The sequence below is a fragment of the Strongylocentrotus purpuratus genome, unplaced genomic scaffold (genome assembly GCF_000002235.5).
Source record: "Strongylocentrotus purpuratus isolate Spur 01 unplaced genomic scaffold, Spur_5.0 spur5_scaffold_21, whole genome shotgun sequence".
In the NCBI taxonomy this organism is placed as follows: domain Eukaryota; kingdom Metazoa; phylum Echinodermata; class Echinoidea; order Camarodonta; family Strongylocentrotidae; genus Strongylocentrotus; species Strongylocentrotus purpuratus.
Window position 1 is genome coordinate 20,579,105 of NW_022145607.1, and position 20,754 is coordinate 20,599,858.

The 20,754-nt window shown below is 36.5% G+C and overlaps 1 protein-coding gene across 1 annotated transcript; it reads right to left on the bottom strand.

The window, feature by feature from the left end:
- Nucleotides 1-1,043: 1,043 nt before the first annotated feature.
- LOC100893881 lies at nucleotides 1,044-15,082 on the bottom strand. Its single transcript, XM_030994229.1, has 12 exons — nucleotides 14,765-15,082; nucleotides 13,657-13,819; nucleotides 12,953-13,067; nucleotides 12,113-12,295; nucleotides 11,306-11,488; nucleotides 10,591-10,754; nucleotides 8,065-8,213; nucleotides 7,439-7,641; nucleotides 5,047-5,316; nucleotides 4,403-4,534; nucleotides 3,539-3,675; nucleotides 1,044-2,140 (listed from the first exon to the last, which is right to left on the bottom strand). The coding sequence occupies exons 1-12, from the start codon at nucleotides 14,930-14,932 to the stop codon at nucleotides 1,986-1,988; spliced, it is 2,022 nt and encodes a 673-aa protein (XP_030850089.1). The 5' UTR covers nucleotides 14,933-15,082; the 3' UTR covers nucleotides 1,044-1,985.
- Between the last annotated feature and the right edge of the window lie 5,672 nt (nucleotides 15,083-20,754).

Sequence of the window (20,754 nt, forward strand, 5' to 3'; positions counted from 1 at the left end):
TCCAATCAGCCCACAAAAGGAAAAACCAGAAACTAAAGTAACTAAAAGTTTATGTGCCACTATTTATCCTGCATGGAAATTATATAAACGTGAAGTAGGAGTGAAAAGGAAGAAGAGCACAATAAAGGCCTTTATAATATATTCACTTCTGAGCGTGTTGAACTGAAATATGAACTGATCATAATGAAGTGAATGTCAGAATTATTGTACAGTATAGTGAGTCAGTGTGGTTCTAGAAGTAGCAGGAAGTGATAACAAGACTCCAAAAATGAAACAAGATTCATTATTCCAAACATTTGGTGCATTTATACTCAGAAAGTTCAAAATTCTTAAAATGAAATAGGGTTCACAAATCTGAAGGTTTGTTAGCCTGCTTTAACTTATATGAACGTGAAGTGGGAGTTAAAAAAGATGATGAGCGCAAGAAAGGCCTATATGATATATTCACTTCCGAGCGTGTTATACTAAAATATGAACCACATATATATATGAAGTGAATGTTAAAATTATTGTACAGTATAGTGAGTCAGTGTGGTTCTAGAAGTGGTAGAAAGAGATTAGGCATGATATTGATTTCCCATGAATACAAAAAGATGAATAAATTAATTTGAAGAAGAAAAAAATGAAATAAAATAAAACACAATCGACGACATATTTTTGTACATTAACATGTATTATTATTTCTGATTTCTTTTTGTTATTATTTACATTGGAGTATGATATCATTATATGTATTATGTCACTGTACTAATTTTGAATTATACAACATATTTTCTTTCATTTATAACTAATTTTTGTTTATTATTCCTTTTTCTATCATTACTCCCTGTGTGATATTTAGAGCATGTATCTTTGTTTCAAAAAGTCATAGTATTTCAATATACAGATTACAAATAATATTAATTTAACCAAACGAATGCACACATCAAACAAAACAACATCTACTTAGTAGGAACATGATAGGGTTTTTTTTTTACAGACAAGACAAAAAAAATAATGAATAAATAAATCATAGAGCAGATGAATAACACAGTTGCATAACTGTTTACATTGACGGCTTGTGTACATTTTAATATGGGGTTTATTCTAATTTCAAACTTGTAATCCCTCTTCTTTATTTCTTTGTAGCAAATGGATATTACAGTTGGCTTAATTACTTGCAAGTATATAATTATTACTACTTAGCATAGAAAAGAATTACATTCTTATTTGCAATGAATTCTTCACTAATGCTTGGTTTATCTGTTCTACTGCCAAGTGCTTCCTGTCAATAATCCACAGTTATTTAAAGTCAGTTAATAAATAAAAGTCCATGTCAAAGCTAGATCATGACATTTATTTTTTTATCTCCATTTACATGAATTATGAGACTTAAGAAATAAAGTAATGCCTCTCAAAAAATGAAGAATTACATGTAATATTAAACGTTTTTAATGTACCGGTATTTAAAAAAAATGAAATTTACATTGAAATGTCCCAAAAAAAATCCTAAATACTCACATGACCCATTGCAAGTTTTAAAAACCCCAAACATCATTAAAGTTTTATATATTAACTTTATATATAATTTAACAAATATTGTACATTATGCCGACCAAGTGACCAAAGAAATTGCTGTTAATAACAAGTTGTAACTATGAAAATGGACATTAGGTGAGTGAGAGGATTGTGAATAAGTACAATTTAGTACAAGTAAACTACACATCTTACAAAATCAAAATATAGAAGGGATGAAATTATTCAAAAGAAATGTTTCTTAATAATCAACTTTTTTAATACTATGGGATTTTCTTGTATAAAATGAACACATTCACACTTTTGAATGAAACTTTGAAAGTAAGATCTCTTTCCAATGGCAAACATTATGGTAAAATGATGAGAATATTCTACTTTTACTCTCTTCTATAATTAGTAACATTTTCATGAATTCTACATATCTTTCGTTCATTTTCTTTCTTGCTTGCTTTGGGTCTTTCTTCATCCCCTTAATATGAGACTGGGAAATATGCTACTTCGGATGTGCCTGGTCTCTTCCCGCTTGAGAGTCGCTTGACGGTAATGAAGAAGAGCAGCATGGCCTTAGACTTTGGACCCAGGCTGATCACCTGGACATCGTCGTCCGTCAGGTAAACGCCCTCGCCTGGTCGGGAGAGAAAATATAATAACAATAAAAAGCATTAGACTCTATTTTCTTCATCTATCTGTAACATGATGCCATACACATTATACTGTAAAGCATGTGAACCACTTTATATAAAATAAAATACCTTTTTTTTTTTAAACTGGTGATTTCAATGTGACATGAATTGAATCATGGAGATAACATGATTGAGAGAAAAAAACAAATATTTCTATAAAAATATGCAATTTTATATAACATTTTGCTCAGCAATTCTAGCATCTCCCGAATATGCAGATCTCTAATTCTGAGAATTATCTATTTTTTACACACTAAGATTGGTTCACTCATTGTTTCGTCTCCTTCAAGTATGTAAAGCACAGATTCTCTTTTTTCAGAAAGAAATGATTTGAATGACACAGAGAGATGTATTACAACCTAACATCTCCCTTATTAAAACATGCTCTGACAGCAATCGCTCTGCGGTCATTTACCTACACTAACCAAATTCCCAATTTCAACTCTGGACCAAACACTACATGTATTGTAACCCTACAAATAACCCTTAAAGGGAAAGTCCACCCTGGTATTAAGTCTGTTTAAATAGAAGCGAAAACATATGAGAGAACAGGTCAGTGAAAAGTAGAGCATAATCTGATTACAAATAAGAAGGTAAAACATTTTTTTAATTGTGATCAATCAGCCACAAATTAGCAGCTCTGAGATGTATCTCGCAAGGTCCCCTCCCATTCGATCTGTACTAAAAGAAAATCAGAAAAGTCTATATTCCCTTTAAAACAAAATTCAATTATACATGCACCCTAAACACAATTATTGCAAATATGCTTCTATACGACCCCTGTATGAAAGATTCCATCATCAATAACAATGAAAATGAAAGTTCATGACATTTTCTATATAGAGCAAATTGTAGAGGACCTCACAAGATACGCCATAAAGTTGCCAATTGTGTTTGATTGATCGCACCTTCAAAAAATCCCAACTTTCTTTTCTCTAATCAGGTTTTGCTCAAACTTTCACTGATCTGGGGGGGGGGGGGGCATTTCACAAAGACTAAGATTGGCAGCCCATTATGCCACAATTTTTTCTCACCATTTATACTGGCAATGGTCTCTCAAGGGACGTACAAATCATGGTCACAAATCTACAGAATTTACATTTTTTGATAATTCATTATTGAAGGAAAAAATGTTATCTAAAGATCATAATCGAGAGACCAATAGTGAGAGCAACCAGTGGCATGAATGGCCTGTCATAGTTAAGTCCAACTTAAAGTCGATCTTAGACTTGTGAAACACTCCCCTGTGCTCTCATTTTTGTTTACTTCTATTCAAACAAACTAAATATCAGGGTGGACTCCCCCTTGAACCTCCAGTACTGAATCACTGAAAAACATACCTTGTTTGTGTTTGATGTTGAGAATAGTATTGATGCAGGAGACAGTCTCGTTGACAAGGTTTAGAGGAAGGATTCTCCTCATGTGAGCAGATTGCTTGGAGAACTCCTCTTCCGTCACCATGGTAACATAGGAGATGCTGTTAAAAAGGAAGAATCATTTTATTAAACAAGAAACATAGTAATAATGAATACCTATAAATCTGTCAAGGATATTTCACTAAATCATCTTCCTTGATATACTGATACTACATGTACTACTACTACTACTTCTACTATTCTTAAATCCTTCTCATAAACCAATTGCAAGAAAAGTTTCTTCCTAATAAAACACCACATCAAACGTTTATGTTACCTACTGTTTTAGCATCGCTCTCCATAAATATGTGTGGTAAAAAAATATAAGTGGGGGATAATGTGAAGTGATACTTCTCTGTGGCAATTTGAAATGGAGTGCCAGAATGCAAATCTCTTGTCAAAAGAAATAAGTGTCAAGATATGTTGTCTTCAAAGTTGATTTAGCAATTATTTTTATTTTTTCTTTATAAATATTCACCTTCCCTATGTTTTATTCAGCTGTTTACTTTCGGTTATGCCTATTCATCTATTAGCACTCTTCCTTCAATCTTTTTAGGGTGATCACATTTATCCATATATTTCATCTTATGAGTGAAAAATCTCTTGCTATGACTGAAATGTATACCAGAAAGCACCATTATTCAATGGTCACATCAAGTAATTCTTCACTTTTTGAATGAAATATGTTGAAAAGAGACATATTACATTGCATGGAATTTCCCTGTAACTCCTGATTTTCACATTCCTCTTTAATATCTTTTTAACATTATTTGAATTAGTGATACTTACTCCACAGGCTTGGATTCTTCCACTTTCACCATGCGGGGGATTCCAGAATGAAGACTGGCTGAAGGTTTCTGAGGGACGCTGTCTACGACTGGCTTTGGCACACTTGTGGGTTTCGTGCTTGGATCAACATATCTGGAAATAATCAAAGATAGCAAAAATGCATCGGCATGAATAATTGTGAAATACAAATAGTCCATCTCTACAATTCTTTACAACTTGGTTAAAAAGAAATGAAAGATTTATAAAATAGAACCCATTCCCCCAAACTATGAACGATTGGCAGCTATTAAGGACATTTTCTTCACATCACATACCTGCCAATATTTGAAAATAAGTAAATGAGATATCGCACTTGCAGCGGCAGTATATTACTGGCAATACGCAGTAAATCTGTACCAAGAAGCAAATACAAATTCGCTGCTTGATCATGCAGCCATTTAACGAACGCAATATGTGACCTCTTACATCGTGACACATGATAAAAAAATCTTAATTTGGCTTTAGCATCCCCCCCCCCCCAAAAAAAAAAAAAAAAAAAAAAAAAAAATCAGAATTTTGACAAATCAGAATCAGAACAGGTCTGAAAAATCCAGAAAATTGTAATTGGAAGGGTTGGCAGGTATGACTTCATATGCATAACAAACCTGGGGTAAGAGACAGTGAGCTCAGGGGTCTTTGGCATCTCATCTGCCATAAACCTGGAGAAATCAAACGACTTGGAGTCGCCAAGTTTTCCAGGGAGTCCAGGAGGTGTCTCCGGCATATCCTGGAGAGAAGGTGCAGCCTTCTCCACGTACAGACGCTGCGGTTCCTCTGGTGTCTGCTTGGGTTCGTGAGAGGTCAGGCGGATGGGTTCTTCCATTACGAAAGGGGGTTCCGCTGGTGGGAGGGAGCCTGGAGCCTTGGATGTGGTTCTGATGGTGAGAGGGAGAGGCAAGAAGAAGAGGGATGTGAGTGCATTCCTGAGAAAAACATCTGACAAATCTGAAGGAATTGCACAAGCCTGCAATATACACTATGAACATGACGGACATGCTGGGCCTTCGTTATGGAATACTCTCCCTCAATGGGTTAAGAATAGCAGTTCTGCTGAAGTGTTAAAAAACGATCTTAAGAAATATCTGTTTAATTTAGCTTATAATTGATTACCATTACCTTTCATGTCTGTACCTTTCCTATCGCACTTTGTATGAATGTATCATGTATGTATTTCATCTTTTGCACAAGCTGCGTCTTGAGCATTTGACTGTCAAGTGGATTTGGCGCCTTATAAATCATATGTATTATTATTATTATTATTACAAAGAAAGCGGACAAAATATACAGTTCCTCAATCTACCCTCAACAATTGCTGTGGTAGACAAAGGAACATCCCTTCACCGCTATTATGTAAAAATGTGTAGAGCAGGTGTCACATGCATATTTACCTGTGCTACTTATTTTTACATAATAGCAGTGAAGGGATGTTCCTTTGTCTACCACAGCAATTGTTGAGGGTAGATTGACATCCAAAGTACATCCAAACAGGATGCTTGAGGCATTTACAAAAGTCACAGTCATTCTGGCTGTAGATATGCTGCTCTATATTAAAGATGGTTATATCATTTACAGGATTTGTAACTACCAGGTGGCCATCTCTATGTAGACAATGATAACAAGGCACCACTAATGTTTAGTCCTGGGTATACAGGGATAAAATGGTCGATCCACAATACCAAAATAATCAATAACTTATTACACTATTTAACCTTCGAATCTTACATATATTAATATCCTGTAAAAATACAACACCATAATTATTGTAGCTATTTTCTTTATCTCTTTAGGTCAATTATTTCTGAGACAGGCTTTTAACTATTTGTTTTATTTGGCATGTTTGAAATATATAGTTCTTACCAAGTAAGTATATTAACATGAATCTATGCATACCTGCCAACCTGAGGCAAGAGAAATTAGGAGTAAATTTTTCTGGATGGACTACGAGGTCGCGAACCACCGAAGGATTGGGGTACACAGGACTTTAGGGTCTATTTTTTTTTTCTCTCCATTTTAATGGTGCAAATGGGCCTTTTCCTTCAACCTTTTCGCCCCACACATAAACAATTTTTGAAATATCAAAATGTGAACACTCACAAAACTCCATGTTTCACTACCCACCTCAGTTAGGAGCCCTATTTTGCAAAGGTAGAAAGATTCAGAATTACTGGCTACTGAAACCAACCAATCCAGCTGATGTACAAGGTTGAAATTGGACGAGCCTTGTCCTTAATTTCGCTGAAAGCTTTATGTTTCTCCGAGTTCATGTGTTTCTGAATCATTCATTCCCCCATGGTTGATACTGAAGTCGGCCGAACACACAATGCAAAATGCGTGTTGAAGTCCGAGTGCTGATTCTGCAACTGGAAATTGTTTCCCGTATTCTTTCTTATACTTCTGATTATGAACAGCACGAGTCTTACCCATTTTGTCCTTCAAAAATGGAGAAATCAATGAAGAAGAAGAATATAGTAGTAGTAATCCAAAATAAATCTGAGGAAGTCCGGTAAATAACAAGCTTCCACAATCGCAGTCATCGCACAAGCATTGAAGAAAACACGCCAATGTATACAGTGTTTATGCACGTGGGCTATACGCATGCAGTTACTATGCAATATCTTCTATGAGCGCGAGCGCGGATGTCGGCGTGATCTGGTTATCAGTGCTGTGTTATGCTTTAGTCTTATGCAACAGTCATTTGTTTTAAAAATATTTTAAAATTAAAAAAAATCGGAGTTTTGAGGCATGCACTCGGAATTCGGAGTTGGTATGAAAAATGCGGAGGAACTCCGCCTAAATCGGGGTGGTTGGCAGGTATGTCTATGTCTTTATCCGTTTTTACCCATACATTACTATGTACTACTTATGTTACCCTGCATGAGGAAATCAAAATTTCATTTGTAAACCTAGGTACAGGGTTATTTATGTTCATTCTTTATTTGAATAATAATTGTTTACAGTAAAGACGAATTAATTAATAAACACAAGAATCCACCTTACCTGATATTCCACTTAGCAGTCATTTCTGGGGTGGGAGGGGTATCGGTCTGATACCCCAGACTGGGAAACATGTCAAGTTTGTTGGGGGGCTTATCTGAACTCATAGTGAACTCTGGTTGGCTTGGCAGGGGCGCCTGGATGGAGGTGAATTCCCATCTGGCTGTCAGCTCCGGAGGTTGAGGAGTCCCAAACTGATCTTCATTCTGAAAAGTCGAATCATAACAAAGAGTATTATTCAAGATCCGACACAATACCTTCAAGTGAAAGGACTTCAATTACACCAGCTATCTGCTATAAATCTCCAATGTAGTCTTTTCTTCATTCATGACAGGTACCAACAACATCTGTCTGCAATAATGCATTCAATCAAGTTGAGTAAAAAATGATATAAATGCAGGCCAACGTGAAAACAATACATGACTTTGATGATAGCACAGATTAAAACTACTGTAAAAGTAGAAATATTTGAAGTACATTAATTTTCACAAATTTCGCGCTAAGATCGACAAGTGCAAATTTTAGAACTCGAGAAAATGAAAGCATGACTTCTTATGTATGTTTTGTTCAGGCTGAATTGTGTGCAACGCACAATTTCTTCAGCTAGAGTATCTATATTGTGCTATCACCTCCGCTAGGTCACTTGAAATGGAGTCCAAGAAAGATGTAGTGCCCTTCTTGCTGGATGGTTCATAATGCAGAGACTTCTTCGCTCCTTGGGATCCGCCAAAGTCATCCTCCGGTGCAGCATGAGAGCGGGGCATAGCACTGTTTAGGTCTGTGCGAAGAAAAACAAAACAAAAGACACAGTAATGAGAGGATTTTTCAGAAATTTGAAATGCGGAAGTAATGACTTACATGTATATCTTAAAAGTTCACCTAACTTTAATAATACATAGATGAAGACGGTGATTGTTCTACAGCTTGTCATGTTCCAACCTTATATGTGATCATAATATGGTTGCCTGGCCTAAGAATATAAACTTTTATAATGGATATGCATGAGGACATAACCCCAATATTGCGTTCTCTTCATTGGCTTCCCATACACCATCGTATAACATTTAAAGATGAAGTTGAGTTCTGGTAATGCGATTGCATTGTGAAAGAAACGGTGTGGAATCAACCAGAAAAGGTTGATCATCTAGCATATAAGAATTTGTGTGTATTGCAAAGTTCTGGAATCATCAAAATGATAAGAAATTTGGCCAAGTCTTGGTAAAGTTGCAAACACTGTACACAGAAAGATGTATATGGGACTACACGAACACGTGGCATAAAAATCCTACCCCGGAGTTTTACGATGTTACATGACATATTTAGAATATGAAGGCATTTGAAGAGCCATGCTTTTCAGGGAACATGTCTTATCTGATGTTCTTCCACACTTGCATAATAAGAATGATAAAGCTCACAAATAATTTTTCACCTCTTCCCATAACTCAACCTTCTCAAGTTCAAGTTCTTCTTCTGACATACAAAATTCTCCATGGCCAAGCCCCTAAATACCTTTCAGATTTGATTTCCTTTCGATCTTCTAGTTCTTTAAGACCTCTTGAAATTCTTCAATCATCATCAACCTTGCAGTTAACCCTTGGACCTCGTACTGTTACAAAATATGGCGATCAAGCTTTTTTTAGTGAATGCCCCTACCCTTTGGATAAATTACCAACGCATATTAAAAAAACTCATTCTCTTGACCAGTTTAAGTCCTTGCTGAAAACGCACCTTTTTAATTCATGAATGATATTCTGCAGTTGTGAGTCGGTCAAAGGAGGTGCACACCATCTTATTCCTTGTTTGTTTGATCTTATGTTTGACTTTATTTTTTATCTCATTTTTATTTTTATTATTATATATATGCATGATTTATTGAATAAAGAACAGATTTATATTTTGTGTGTTTAGAAATATAACGCTATCTCATTATCAATCTCATTCAAAACCACTTTTAAACAACTTAATATTTTGAATGTTTACCAGTTAAATGAATATTTGTGTGCAATACTTATATTTAAGAATGAAAAAAGTCTGCTTCCTAAAAACTTATCCGATATGTTTATAACAAACAGTACAATACATAACTATAATACTAGAAATAAGAAGAAATATCATCGATGGTGTGTTAATACAAATTTTGCATCATATTCTTGCAGACATCATGCACCTGAAATTTGGAACTTGCTTCCAACTAATATAACTTCAATCTCATTTTACAACAGTTTTAAACGTAATCTCAAAAGTTTCTTGATTGCGCATGACTCTCACTGAATGTATTTATTTAGCTTGTTACCCCCCTCTCTCTCTCTCTCACTCTCTCTCTCTCGTTCTTCTTCCCCTTGCTATCTTCTGATTTTTGTTGTATTTCACGTACTGGGTTTGTGCCGGTTGTTATGCAATTTCTGGATGATACTATCCGAAACTTTACTTTGCTACTTGTTTTCTTACTATATTTATTATATCTAATTTGATAGGAAGCTGTCCAGACAAAACCTTTTCTTGGTTTCTTTACAGCTGTGCCTTATTCTGTTTTGTATTAATTCATTTCACATGTATATGCTATCCCAATTTATGTATTATATTTTACATGAAATTGCATGTTTTTACTTTGTAAAAATGTTTTTAAAGATGGAATTCAATAAACTGAACTGAACTGAACTGACTTATAAGTTTTGGTTGGTGATTTTTAGTTAGACATTGGTGGGCTTAGAAACACCCGTATTAAGTGCCTAATAAATGTTGTGTATTATTATTATCATAACTGAGACAAGGATGTTGTTCACAAATTATACCACTTTCAGAATCTTAAAAGAGCAAAAACGCACCTTTCTAGCCCCAAAATACTTCCGTTTCACGGAACAATTAATCTACTCATCCAAACAGCTTAGATGAGGGTTATGTGTAAGGTATAATTATAAATATCAAGTTCAAGAGATTGTTCAAACTTGCCTGGCTACCCATTTTGCATTTTTTTTGTACTGGTACTTTGTTACTTTCAAGTTTCAACGCTAACAGGCCTGATAATGCCAACATACTTTTTCAACTTCACCCTTTGACAGCCCGTAATTGATTTTACATTTCAGACGCACTTTGCTACTGACTATGACATATATGTGGGTTGTTATTTCAACTTGCAATACTTTTTTGTTTGTTACCTATAAACTTGGTGGGGGTCTCGTCCGGTAGCTCACTGCCCCCAAACATACCAGGGGTCACAGTGACCCGGGCTGAAGGGGTGGTGGTGACCCCTACAGGGGTGAAGGGGCAGGTGGAGGCCTGGGAGGGGGCAAACATGGTGGTTTGGGCCATCTCCATTTGCCTAGGAATTCAAGAACAAATATAAAATATCTAACACTAAAACAGTGGCATTCAAGAAACAGGATGGCAATAAAGACAAGAGGAAAAGATTCTCCTCTCAACTTTCAATAATGTTTGAAAACAACAATACCACATTTTGAAGCTACATCTGTCAATTTAAAAATGTCTTGAATATGAGCCATTTCAAAACAAATTAATTTTATATACATTAGTGAAAAAATGAAATACGGCAATTAACTTTATCATAATGAAGAGTGAATGAAACTTTTCAAACATCTCTGATGAAATGCCAGTATCTGATACAATGTTATAAAACAAGCAGCATCGAGTCCTAATCTCATGTACTCACCTACCAACTAGTTGAACACACCATAGCATGGATTTTTTTTTTTTTAAATATTAATTATTGCCTCAACAAAATGGAGTTATGCAGGAATAATCTGCTTCACATTTCTGTATCCTCCTCTTCAAATAATAGAAGAAAATGAACAACCTACTACATTTTTCAATGTTTTGGTTTGCTTCACTATAATGATTAATACATACATGTACCTTTTGTTGTATGTGGAGTTTAAATGAGTGCCCTCTTGCGTTGACTCAACTCTGTGCTGATTCCGAAGCTTGTTCTTGGAGACGCTATCAAGAAAATTGGAGCTGAGACCAAAGTCTTCAAGTTTAGGAGTGCCACCAGCAACCGGTAAAACAACATCCGGTTTCTTGGCTGGCGTAGTGGGACTGGAATTTGATAGAAAATATGCAAAGTATACACGTTTATGAAGCTTACAGTTCCCTATAAACCTCATTCTAAACAACTTACATTTTCTTCAATCAATAAATAGTTATCAAAGCTGAATTAAAAAATAATCTTTTTTTTTCTTAAATCAGTAATTCAGATTTATTCATTTTATTTATCTCATTTTAACCACAGCTTTTAAAGATATAAATGTTGATATCATTTGCATGAAAGAGTTGTTTGGTAAACTACATTTAAGTTGTAAAATCTACATTTGACGAATTATTAAATATGGTGCTGCAATATCGATAAATAACAACACTTTAGCAATAAGGATTATTCTAATAGTTGGTTTAACCTTAGATTAAGATGTACGAAAAGGCAGACAAACCATGGAGTATCACCATGAATATAAATAAAAAATATATAATAAATAACATGTTTCAGGCAATCATGTTAAGTCTTAATCTTGAAAAACTTCTTATGTGCTGATTTTACCCCACTCACATTTAATGGACACCTGGGTCCTGTCTTAAAAAGAGTTGCGATTGATTTCAACTCTTTGTTAGACGGGGCCCTGATGAATAAAATTAGTCCTTCCTCATACATATTAGGTCCCAACTTACTTGAGTTTGGCAACAGCTTTTGGCTGAGGCTTCTCGGTTGCTTCTTGAGGTTGTTGGTGGCTCTGGTGCTTGCTCCTTGTCATCTGTTCCAAGAAACCCCTGCTCAATCCAAAGTCTTCCAGTCTGGGGGTCCCTCCTTTCCATGATGACCCCAGGTCAGGCTTGTTGGTGGGGGTTGTTGGTCTAGCAGGTGCAGTACAAGAATAGTCAAATAAATGTGAATTTCATTAACTTTCAAAATCAGTTTTTGGTCAACAGACCGACAATCTAGGAGTAAATAAGATTCAACATGATATCTCAGTCACACTGCCAAACTGACTCTAAGCATAGACCTACTCCAAAGAGACCTCTTCTCTTTTCTTGGCTATTCGATTTGGAGGTACTATGTCCCATTTGCAGGTCAAAAAATGAAAAGGTTAAATTCTAACAGCATTTAAAAGACAAGACTTATTTAGAACTTCCCTCAAAACGAAAGGGCTCCATGTGGGAAAATAACAACCAGAAGTGATTGCAATCCCCTAAGTAATAGTCTGATTGTAATACCACTTTTTTAGTTGGTCTATTGTTGGTCTGATGTGGTTCTAACTGGTGTGAGAGATTTCACTGCAGATCAGGAAAACTTCAATAAATCAAAATAATTCATGAGGACATCTAATTTTCACTATAGGTGCTAGGACATCTCAAATGAGCTTCTGAGAACAACAAATTGTTTTTACAATGCAGATACTGTGAAACAAGAAATTTTCTACACAAAATTTGTGAAAACTCATGCACATGAAAATTTCTGTTCAACAGTAATGAGAGTTAACGCATTCTGTTTTAGAAACATGAATGCCTTACACATTTTCTTTCATTTCCTCAGCATCATATGTGGAGGTAAGGAGCTGTTCTCCTTTAGGATGTTGTGTTTCATTTGCCCTTGCTTCTTTCTTGATGATACTATTGACAGGAACCCCTGGAAATAAACATGAATGCAGGGTGATATTCATGGATTTTATTACAACATGTACAATGTACCATCCCAAACCAACGAATCCAATGATATGCAAAAATTATCAATATTCTACTAGCTAGGTATTAGAAACAGGTAGGATAATGCTTAGAAACTGAAATAATTTTCCTGTTTAATAGTCAATCCACAATATTTAGCTACCATGGTTCTATATTCTAAAGTAGAATTGCTGAGAAAACTGACAAAAACAATGAAGATAGAGTAGTTTCAGTATTCAAAAGGCAATATCTACACAATGTATATATTTTGTTTAACTTGATTGATTTAGAATTTGAATCCAGGATGATGCATACATTACTGTTTGGTTGATAGTGATGCCCATGAAAATGATACTGGTAATGGTATTCCTGTCACTTAGACTTAGTTATTCAAAATTAGTACTGTGACTTATACCTATATTTATTCAGCATGTGTGCAGTTTAATGATCAGTCTAGATTTAGGACCCATTGCCACACCTCATGTTTTAAATCAAACATTCAACATGCACAAATTCTAATAAATTTAAGTAGCTCTTGTCCATTGTTTCAATACCTTTGACTTTAACGGGCTGTGGTTGGTAGCCATATTGCTGTAGAAACCCTTCAAGCAGGTTGACCTTTGACCTGTATGCATCACAAAGCTGACTGCAAGACTCAAGAACTTTGCTGAACTCCACGGATGAAGGTAGACTAGAGTGTGCATCTCCTGCGGCAAGCTACATGTACATAGGCAAGGAAAACGATTGGGGAGGGAGAGAAATTTAGAAGAAAAAAAAATCATTTTAAAGACTGTTAGGTGTAAAAACATTAAGTGCTGTTACCCCGTTGTAATATTTAAGATAACATTTCATTAACTTAAAAATTCTTTATTACTTCATTGAATTGGGCTAAAGTACATGTACAATTGTACATCCTGTGTAGTGTGTATGACTAGAACACACACAAATGCACAGTGACTACATATCTGCATGCACAATATAAAACATAAATATGCAACATAGAATTTTGTCTTGTATTGAAAAAAAGTAAAATTTGATAAAGCCATAGGGTCTATAGACTATCTACGTTTCACACACCTCAAGATGCTTTATTTCACATAAAAACCCTGAACTGTGTAAAATGAATGAGAGAACAGAATTAATGCAACTATAAATAACCTTCGTTTTTGCCATGTCAAATCACTGCACACGCACGCCATGTAGCGGAGAAGCCCGTTTCACGTCGAGCAAAGCATTCAATGCAATCAAAACCGGGCTGACCAGATTAAATGTCATAAAACAGAACTATAAAAATGAAGACCATCAACTGATCAAGAGACTCCTAATAAATTGCGGTACTGGTGAATTATATTGTTACAATTTATGACTGAAAAGTGACAGCCATGTCAGGCATGAACATGATGAATGAAGGCTGCCGGCTGCTACTTTATTTCTTGTGAAACTGAATTGAAAATTACATTGTTCTTCGACTTCATCAAGTTCATGACATATTCTTGAATCTTGCTCCAATTTAGCTGAGATCTTTTGCACAATTACTCTCTAGAATATAAAGAATAACACCAGATTACTCATTTCAGGGACATAACAGAAAATCCTTGTCAATTTCGAGTCAAATGTTAGGTGCGCCGACACAGCTCTAAAAACTATGGCTCCCCATCATACCTTCACATTGTGTGCATCAGCCTGCATTCGTCGCAGCACTGGGCGGGCAGAGTCGCCGCTGGTACGGAGTGCAATTGGCCTACTCATTCGCTCCTGAGCGAGAGCGCTCTCATTTTGAACGTTCCTTGCGATCCGTCTTAGCTGACCAAACACGTTTTCTCCATCCATTCTAATGACTGTATGATAGGAAGTTGCTAAGATTATCTTTTTCCATCAACGGAAACTTTTAAAAACAAGATTTCGACTATTTTTTAATGATTAAACGAAGAAAATTGTTAGCACCAGTTTTGACTTTCGTACAGACCGCGGAATTTTCAAAACACCTTATGATTAGTCTAATTTCAAGACCTCCAGCTGGATTTTTTTTTCTGAGTGGTAAAAGTTGTCAGAGGTAAAAAGTAGTCAGTGGCGCAACTTAGTGAGCCCCCGCCCTCCCCCCCCCCCAAATGGAGGATGCTGAGCAAGGAAGAATTAAAGCATTTCTTATGCGCCAAGAATGCAATGCATGCGACTAGGGTGTTAATCTATTGAATCAAGAGGAGGGGGGGGGGGGGACGGACTTAAATTTGCATTTTACAGTCAAGTTCCCCCCCCCCCCAAGAAGAAAATAATGCATTTAAAGGCACTCTTCACCTCTTCTCTCCTCTCCTATGTAACGAGGATAGAAAGCGTTACACTCTGCCCCTATTATACGGGGGAAACTCCTCGGATCTGATATATACTCGATCATTTCAAAGGTTTAGATATATTTTGTTTAAACTAAAGATAGACCCTCAAAAGACCATAAAAGGCCATTTAATCTACATGATAGAACCAATATAGTTATTACAAAAGAAAGTTGATGGGGGTAAACAAAAGAAGTCTCTAATTCTTTCTTTTTCCCTTTAAAAAAAATGCTTCCCCCGGCCTTTCTTTCTTCCCAATATCGGGGACCACCACCTCTCCATGAGTACGCCAGTGACAATAATTATCAAACATTAAGGGCAGAGGCTTCTATACCCCGTCAAGAGCACTCAGCTGATAATCATGACTGAGGTTTAAATGATAATGAACAAGCCTCTATAGGTTCTTTATTACATATTTTAAAGAAAATGAAAAAAGCAAAAACGCAGTTTCACTGTTTAATCGCAACAGTGGCGTAAATATCATTACATTAATTTCACGACATGTGGTTGCATTGCGCGTCATTCTCTTTCCAAAAAAAGACAAACTTTAGTTCACTAATTGTCAAAAGAAAATCGGTGTCGAATAAGGATCGAGCGTCACTATTAATCAGTGGAGGGTTGAAGAAAAACGTTTGTCTTCACGACACTACCCCATCTACGACGGAAAAACAAATGTATTTGCACCAGTTCATAACATCCCACTGCACCAAATAGACAAACGAAATTTGTCCTGTTTTTTTTTTATAGAGATGTTAACAGTTTTTTTTTTGGGGGGGGGAGGGGGGGGGGGGGCTGTAATTTTGCACGAAATCTCCCCGAAATTGTTAATTTGCGAATGGGTCCCAAATTGCTAAATTTGTTAACAGTAATTATGGGCAATTGCGACATTGACAACAAAGTTAAAGGAAGGGGGTAATCCCATCCATCATAAATATACGTTGCTGTAGCTTGAAATTTTAAGATTAGTGATTTTGTAGAAACCGCAAGATACATGTACATGTAGCTCAATAACGAGCACATTTTATGCATGGAATTGTTGTCCTGTTGCATCCGCATTTTATACGGTCTCTACTGCAAAATCATAACTTGTGCTTTTCATTGGGTATCGCTTTCTAGCACTTTTCCATTAATTAATTAATATCGTATCCGGACACCTACCCGGCCCCTGGACACCCACGCCCCGGATAAGCACCCAAGGCAACTACCCCCTAGGACAATACCACCCCTAGAAAAACTACCCCCTAGGACAACCACCCACCAGGGCGACTACCCCCCGGGACAACTACCCCGGACAACTACCCCCAGTACTAGGGGGAGTTGACTGTGGGTAGTTGTCCCAGGGGGTAGTTGTCCTAGAGAGTGCCCTAGGGGGTAGTTGTCCGGGGGTGTAGTTGTCCTAGGGGTGGTTTTCCTAGGGGTTAGTTAATTTGGGGTAGTTGTCCGGGGATATTTGTCCTAGGGGGTAGTTTACTAAGGGGGAGTTGTCCGGGGTAGTTGCCCCGGGGGTAGTCGTCGTAGAGGACGGTTGCCCTAGGGGTAGTTGTCCTAGGGTGTAGTTAACTGGGGTGGTTATCCGGGGGTTTGATGTCCAGGGGATAGGTATCCTAGAACCAGTTAATACACGTTGTTCTATAACAACCTAATCTTTTGCCTGATAAACAAATTACAACTACTGTGTACTTAAAGTGTCTGATCAAAGAAAATCACAAATATTGCAATTAACGTATCACTAGAAACTAGTAACCTAGCAGATGGCCATCATACAAGTTTTAGGTCAACTTCATTTCGGGTGATTTATAAAAATACAGGTAAAACAACTTCCATAGCATTTGGGATATGCGAGAGATTCGCCGGAAAAATAACGATGTTTTTAATGCCGTCCCAATATGAACCGATCCTGCCCAAGCGTAAGACATCCCATAAAGAATGAACATAATTGCAATGCTATTATTTCTCAAATTACATTGAGTTTATTGTATATAAATGTGATGGAATTTTACACCATTCAAAACGGGATATGACCCCCATACTGATAACTAAATTCTTTTGTTTATAAATACACAGGATAGGGGGTTAATAAACAATTAAAGAAACCACGCTTTCAAATTAAAAAAAACCTCCGGAATGATAGCATGGACGTGCAGCTGAAATACAATGGCGTCTTATTTTGTTTACAAGCGACAGATTCCTTTTTTTTTTAATCCTTGCATGTTTCATCAAAATAATAACAAGCACGGGGTTTAGAGTGAGGCAATAGATTGAAAAATCAGCCCGAGGGTAGTGAAGTAAGAGAAATAAAGCCTCGGTCACAAATGCCATTACGAACTGCTACGAACGCCGTACGAACGATTTTCAGACAATGAATATTCGGGAAGACAATGGAAAAACAGGAAAATTCGCATCGTTTGTACGAACCTTCGTGACCGTAGCTAAAGCCTCGGTCATAAATGTCATTACGAACTAATACGAACGCCGTACGAACGATTTTCAGACAATGGAAAAACAAGGAGATTCGTACGAAATAATCGTTCGTACGAACCTTTGTGACCGTAGCTTTAACTGAAGAGAAGACGACAAAACAGGCACTAAAAATGTGTGAGATGTCATTGGACATCGTCTGCTTGTGCACATCATGTTCAACATGTGACGTCACACATCTCAGCAGCGATCGGAGAGCTTTTCAGGTGATATATGCCGGGGCTGTGTTTAAGCGTTTTGTAATTGTTAATACTCATTACTTCGAATTTTTCCAAGCATTGAATTTTGATAACCTTGTCCAATCTATTGCCAGAACTCGCCCAACATTGGATTTGATTGACTTGCGCCATCGTGCTTCCAGACTTCACCATTCACACTCGATATTCTCGCAAGACTTCAGATTAATTCTTGTTCAATTTATAAGACAGAAGAAAATAATTAAAGGAGTATATTATTCAATAAAAGTAGAAGTATAAAACAATATGTATGTATTAAATATTAGTATTATGAATAGTAGAATCATTTACACACTATGCCTTTCAACGAATATTTGTCTCACCATAATGCTTTGGGATATACGTTATATTCTGTCTATGCTGTGTGTTTCATATCGAAATCAATAGGGACTTTTAGATTTGCGTGGGCTGATACGTGTGACGTCCATTCAAGGTAGTGCATTAAAAGGACGTCGATCGTAGCAATCCACGTTGTCGTTGTGCAAATCTAAAAGTCCCTAGTTGATAGCTTGTACAAAATGAAGGGAGAGAGAGAGAGAGAGAGAGAGTGGGGGGAGAGGGGAAGAGGGAAAAAGAGAGAGAGAGAGGGGGAGAGAAAGATAATGAGAGAGAGAGGGGAGAGAGAGAGAGAGGGAAGGGGAGTAAAAAAGAAAGATAGAGAGGGGGAGAGAGAGAGAGAGAGGGGGAGAGAGAGAGAGAGAGAGAGGGGGGAAGAGAGAGAGAGAGAGAGAGAGGGAAGGGGAGTAAAAAAGAAAGATAGAGAGGAGAGAGAGAGAGAGAGAGAGAGATAGTGATATAAAGAGATAAAGAGGGTAGCAGTCGGAAGAGGGTATTTTTTTTTTTTAATCCTAAGTGTTTTAATAATATTTTAAAGTTGAATAAAGGAACTACGCTGGATCTTTTGCCATTGCCGACCTCGTTCATCTTAATTTTATTACTATTTTTCTTTATTTTACATTCACGTAAACGTATGTATTATATTATTTTATTTATGGCTTATATTTGTACACTTTTGGTGTTGTTGCTATTTTTATGAGTGGGAATAGTATCTTATCATGACGGAAGCTGAAATCAGACCTTCAATGTTTTAACTTAGGGTAAAGAGGGACATGCCCCCACCCCCATTTGCCCCTCCTCTTGTTGCTTGTTGTTGGTGGTGGTTTTTATAGCGTTTTCCATCGTCCGTTGGATGTTTTTCGTCTGCTTGTATTCCTGATTAATTGAGGGACATTATACATAGGAGTCAATTTACCTTTTTTACACTAAAATATATTTGAATGTTTCAAAACTGCATTTAACAATGCTTCCTTAATTATAATGACTGAATAACATGATTTTTAGTTCTATGGATGCTAATTAGGAATAGAATTAGGGAGTGGAGAAGAAAAAAAAATGATTGTAACGAAGGCTAGTGCGGAGTGTACATTAACGGGGAAGTCCACCATGATATTAATTTGGTTTTAATAAACGCAGAAAAATGAGAGAAACAAAAAGTGCCAACACTGTGATGTATTTTGCGAGCTCCTCTCGCATTTATTCTGTACAGAAAATTCTAGAAACTTTCATTTTCTAATTTATTGATGACGGAATAGATTTTTCTTTATGACAGGGATTGTAGATAAACATAATTATTTGCAACAATTTTATTTAGGGTGAATGCATGATCGGAAATTGGAAAAGGGCAACTATAAATAATTAATTGTTACAAGTTTTTGGTACAGGGCAAATGGGAGCCGAGCACACAAGACACGTTACAGAGTTGCGATTTGTGTTTGATGGATAGCTCCTTAAACAAAGCCTTAACTTTTTCAATTTGTAATCAATGTTGACCCGTTTCTTCTATTTTCCTGCTTCTATTAAAACCAACTTAATATCAGGGTGGACTTCCCCTGTAACTGCTTTTAAACCATAAGGAATATCCATGATTGCATTGAGCATAATTCTTTATACCGTATAATATGCTAATTAGCAGAATGGTTTATTATGAGGAGGGAACAAACATTCGTATTAAAAGCCAATATGTGGAGTACAATTTTAAAAGAAGGTAGCTTCAGATGAAAGATAGGGAGAGGGAGGGACGGAGTGAGAAAGAGAGAGAGAGGGTGAGAAGGGGGACTGGGTACTAAGGAGAGGACAGTATGCCTGGATATAAAAATGGGAAGATAATGCAGTAAGTGAAAGTGGTTTGGGATATAAATTCAAAAACTGAAAATTGGCTCAGAGAACAAAATTGTACAAAATTATGATAAATTTAGTGGTGGTGGTGGTTATTTTACCTGACTGCTAAGAAAGCATAAATATGCTCGTTAGTAAGCAATTAGCCGGCCAACGGCTTTAGGTCCTCTTCGAGGGACCTGGTAATGAGGATTAATGCCTTACCATAGGGCACTAGCGCATCGACTTGGTTTCGAATCCGGGTCACCGGATTACGAGACCACTGCTCTACCGACTGAGCTATCGCGCCTCCAGTCGCAGTGAAAATAGGAAACTATTATACGTACACCAGAAAATGCCAATAATTCTTAACCTTTGGAAAATGAGATGGTAGAGGAAAGAATAAGATTAAATGAAGTTGGAAGAGAAGAAAAATAAAATGTTTTTCTCGAAAGTA

Bases quoted from the DNA above. Each gene is read 5' to 3' on its own strand.
- LOC100893881 (XM_030994229.1), bottom strand. From the start codon at position 14,932: ATGGATGGAGAAAACGTGTTTGGTCAGCTAAGACGGATCGCAAGGAAC. The intron at 10,755-11,305 runs GTACATGTATGT...TTGAATTCCTAG, and splicing joins AACTCCACATACAACAAAAG to GCAAATGGAGATGGCCCAAA. The intron at 4,535-5,046 runs GTTTGTTATGCA...GATTATTTCCAG, and splicing joins CTCACTGTCTCTTACCCCAG to ATATGTTGATCCAAGCACGA.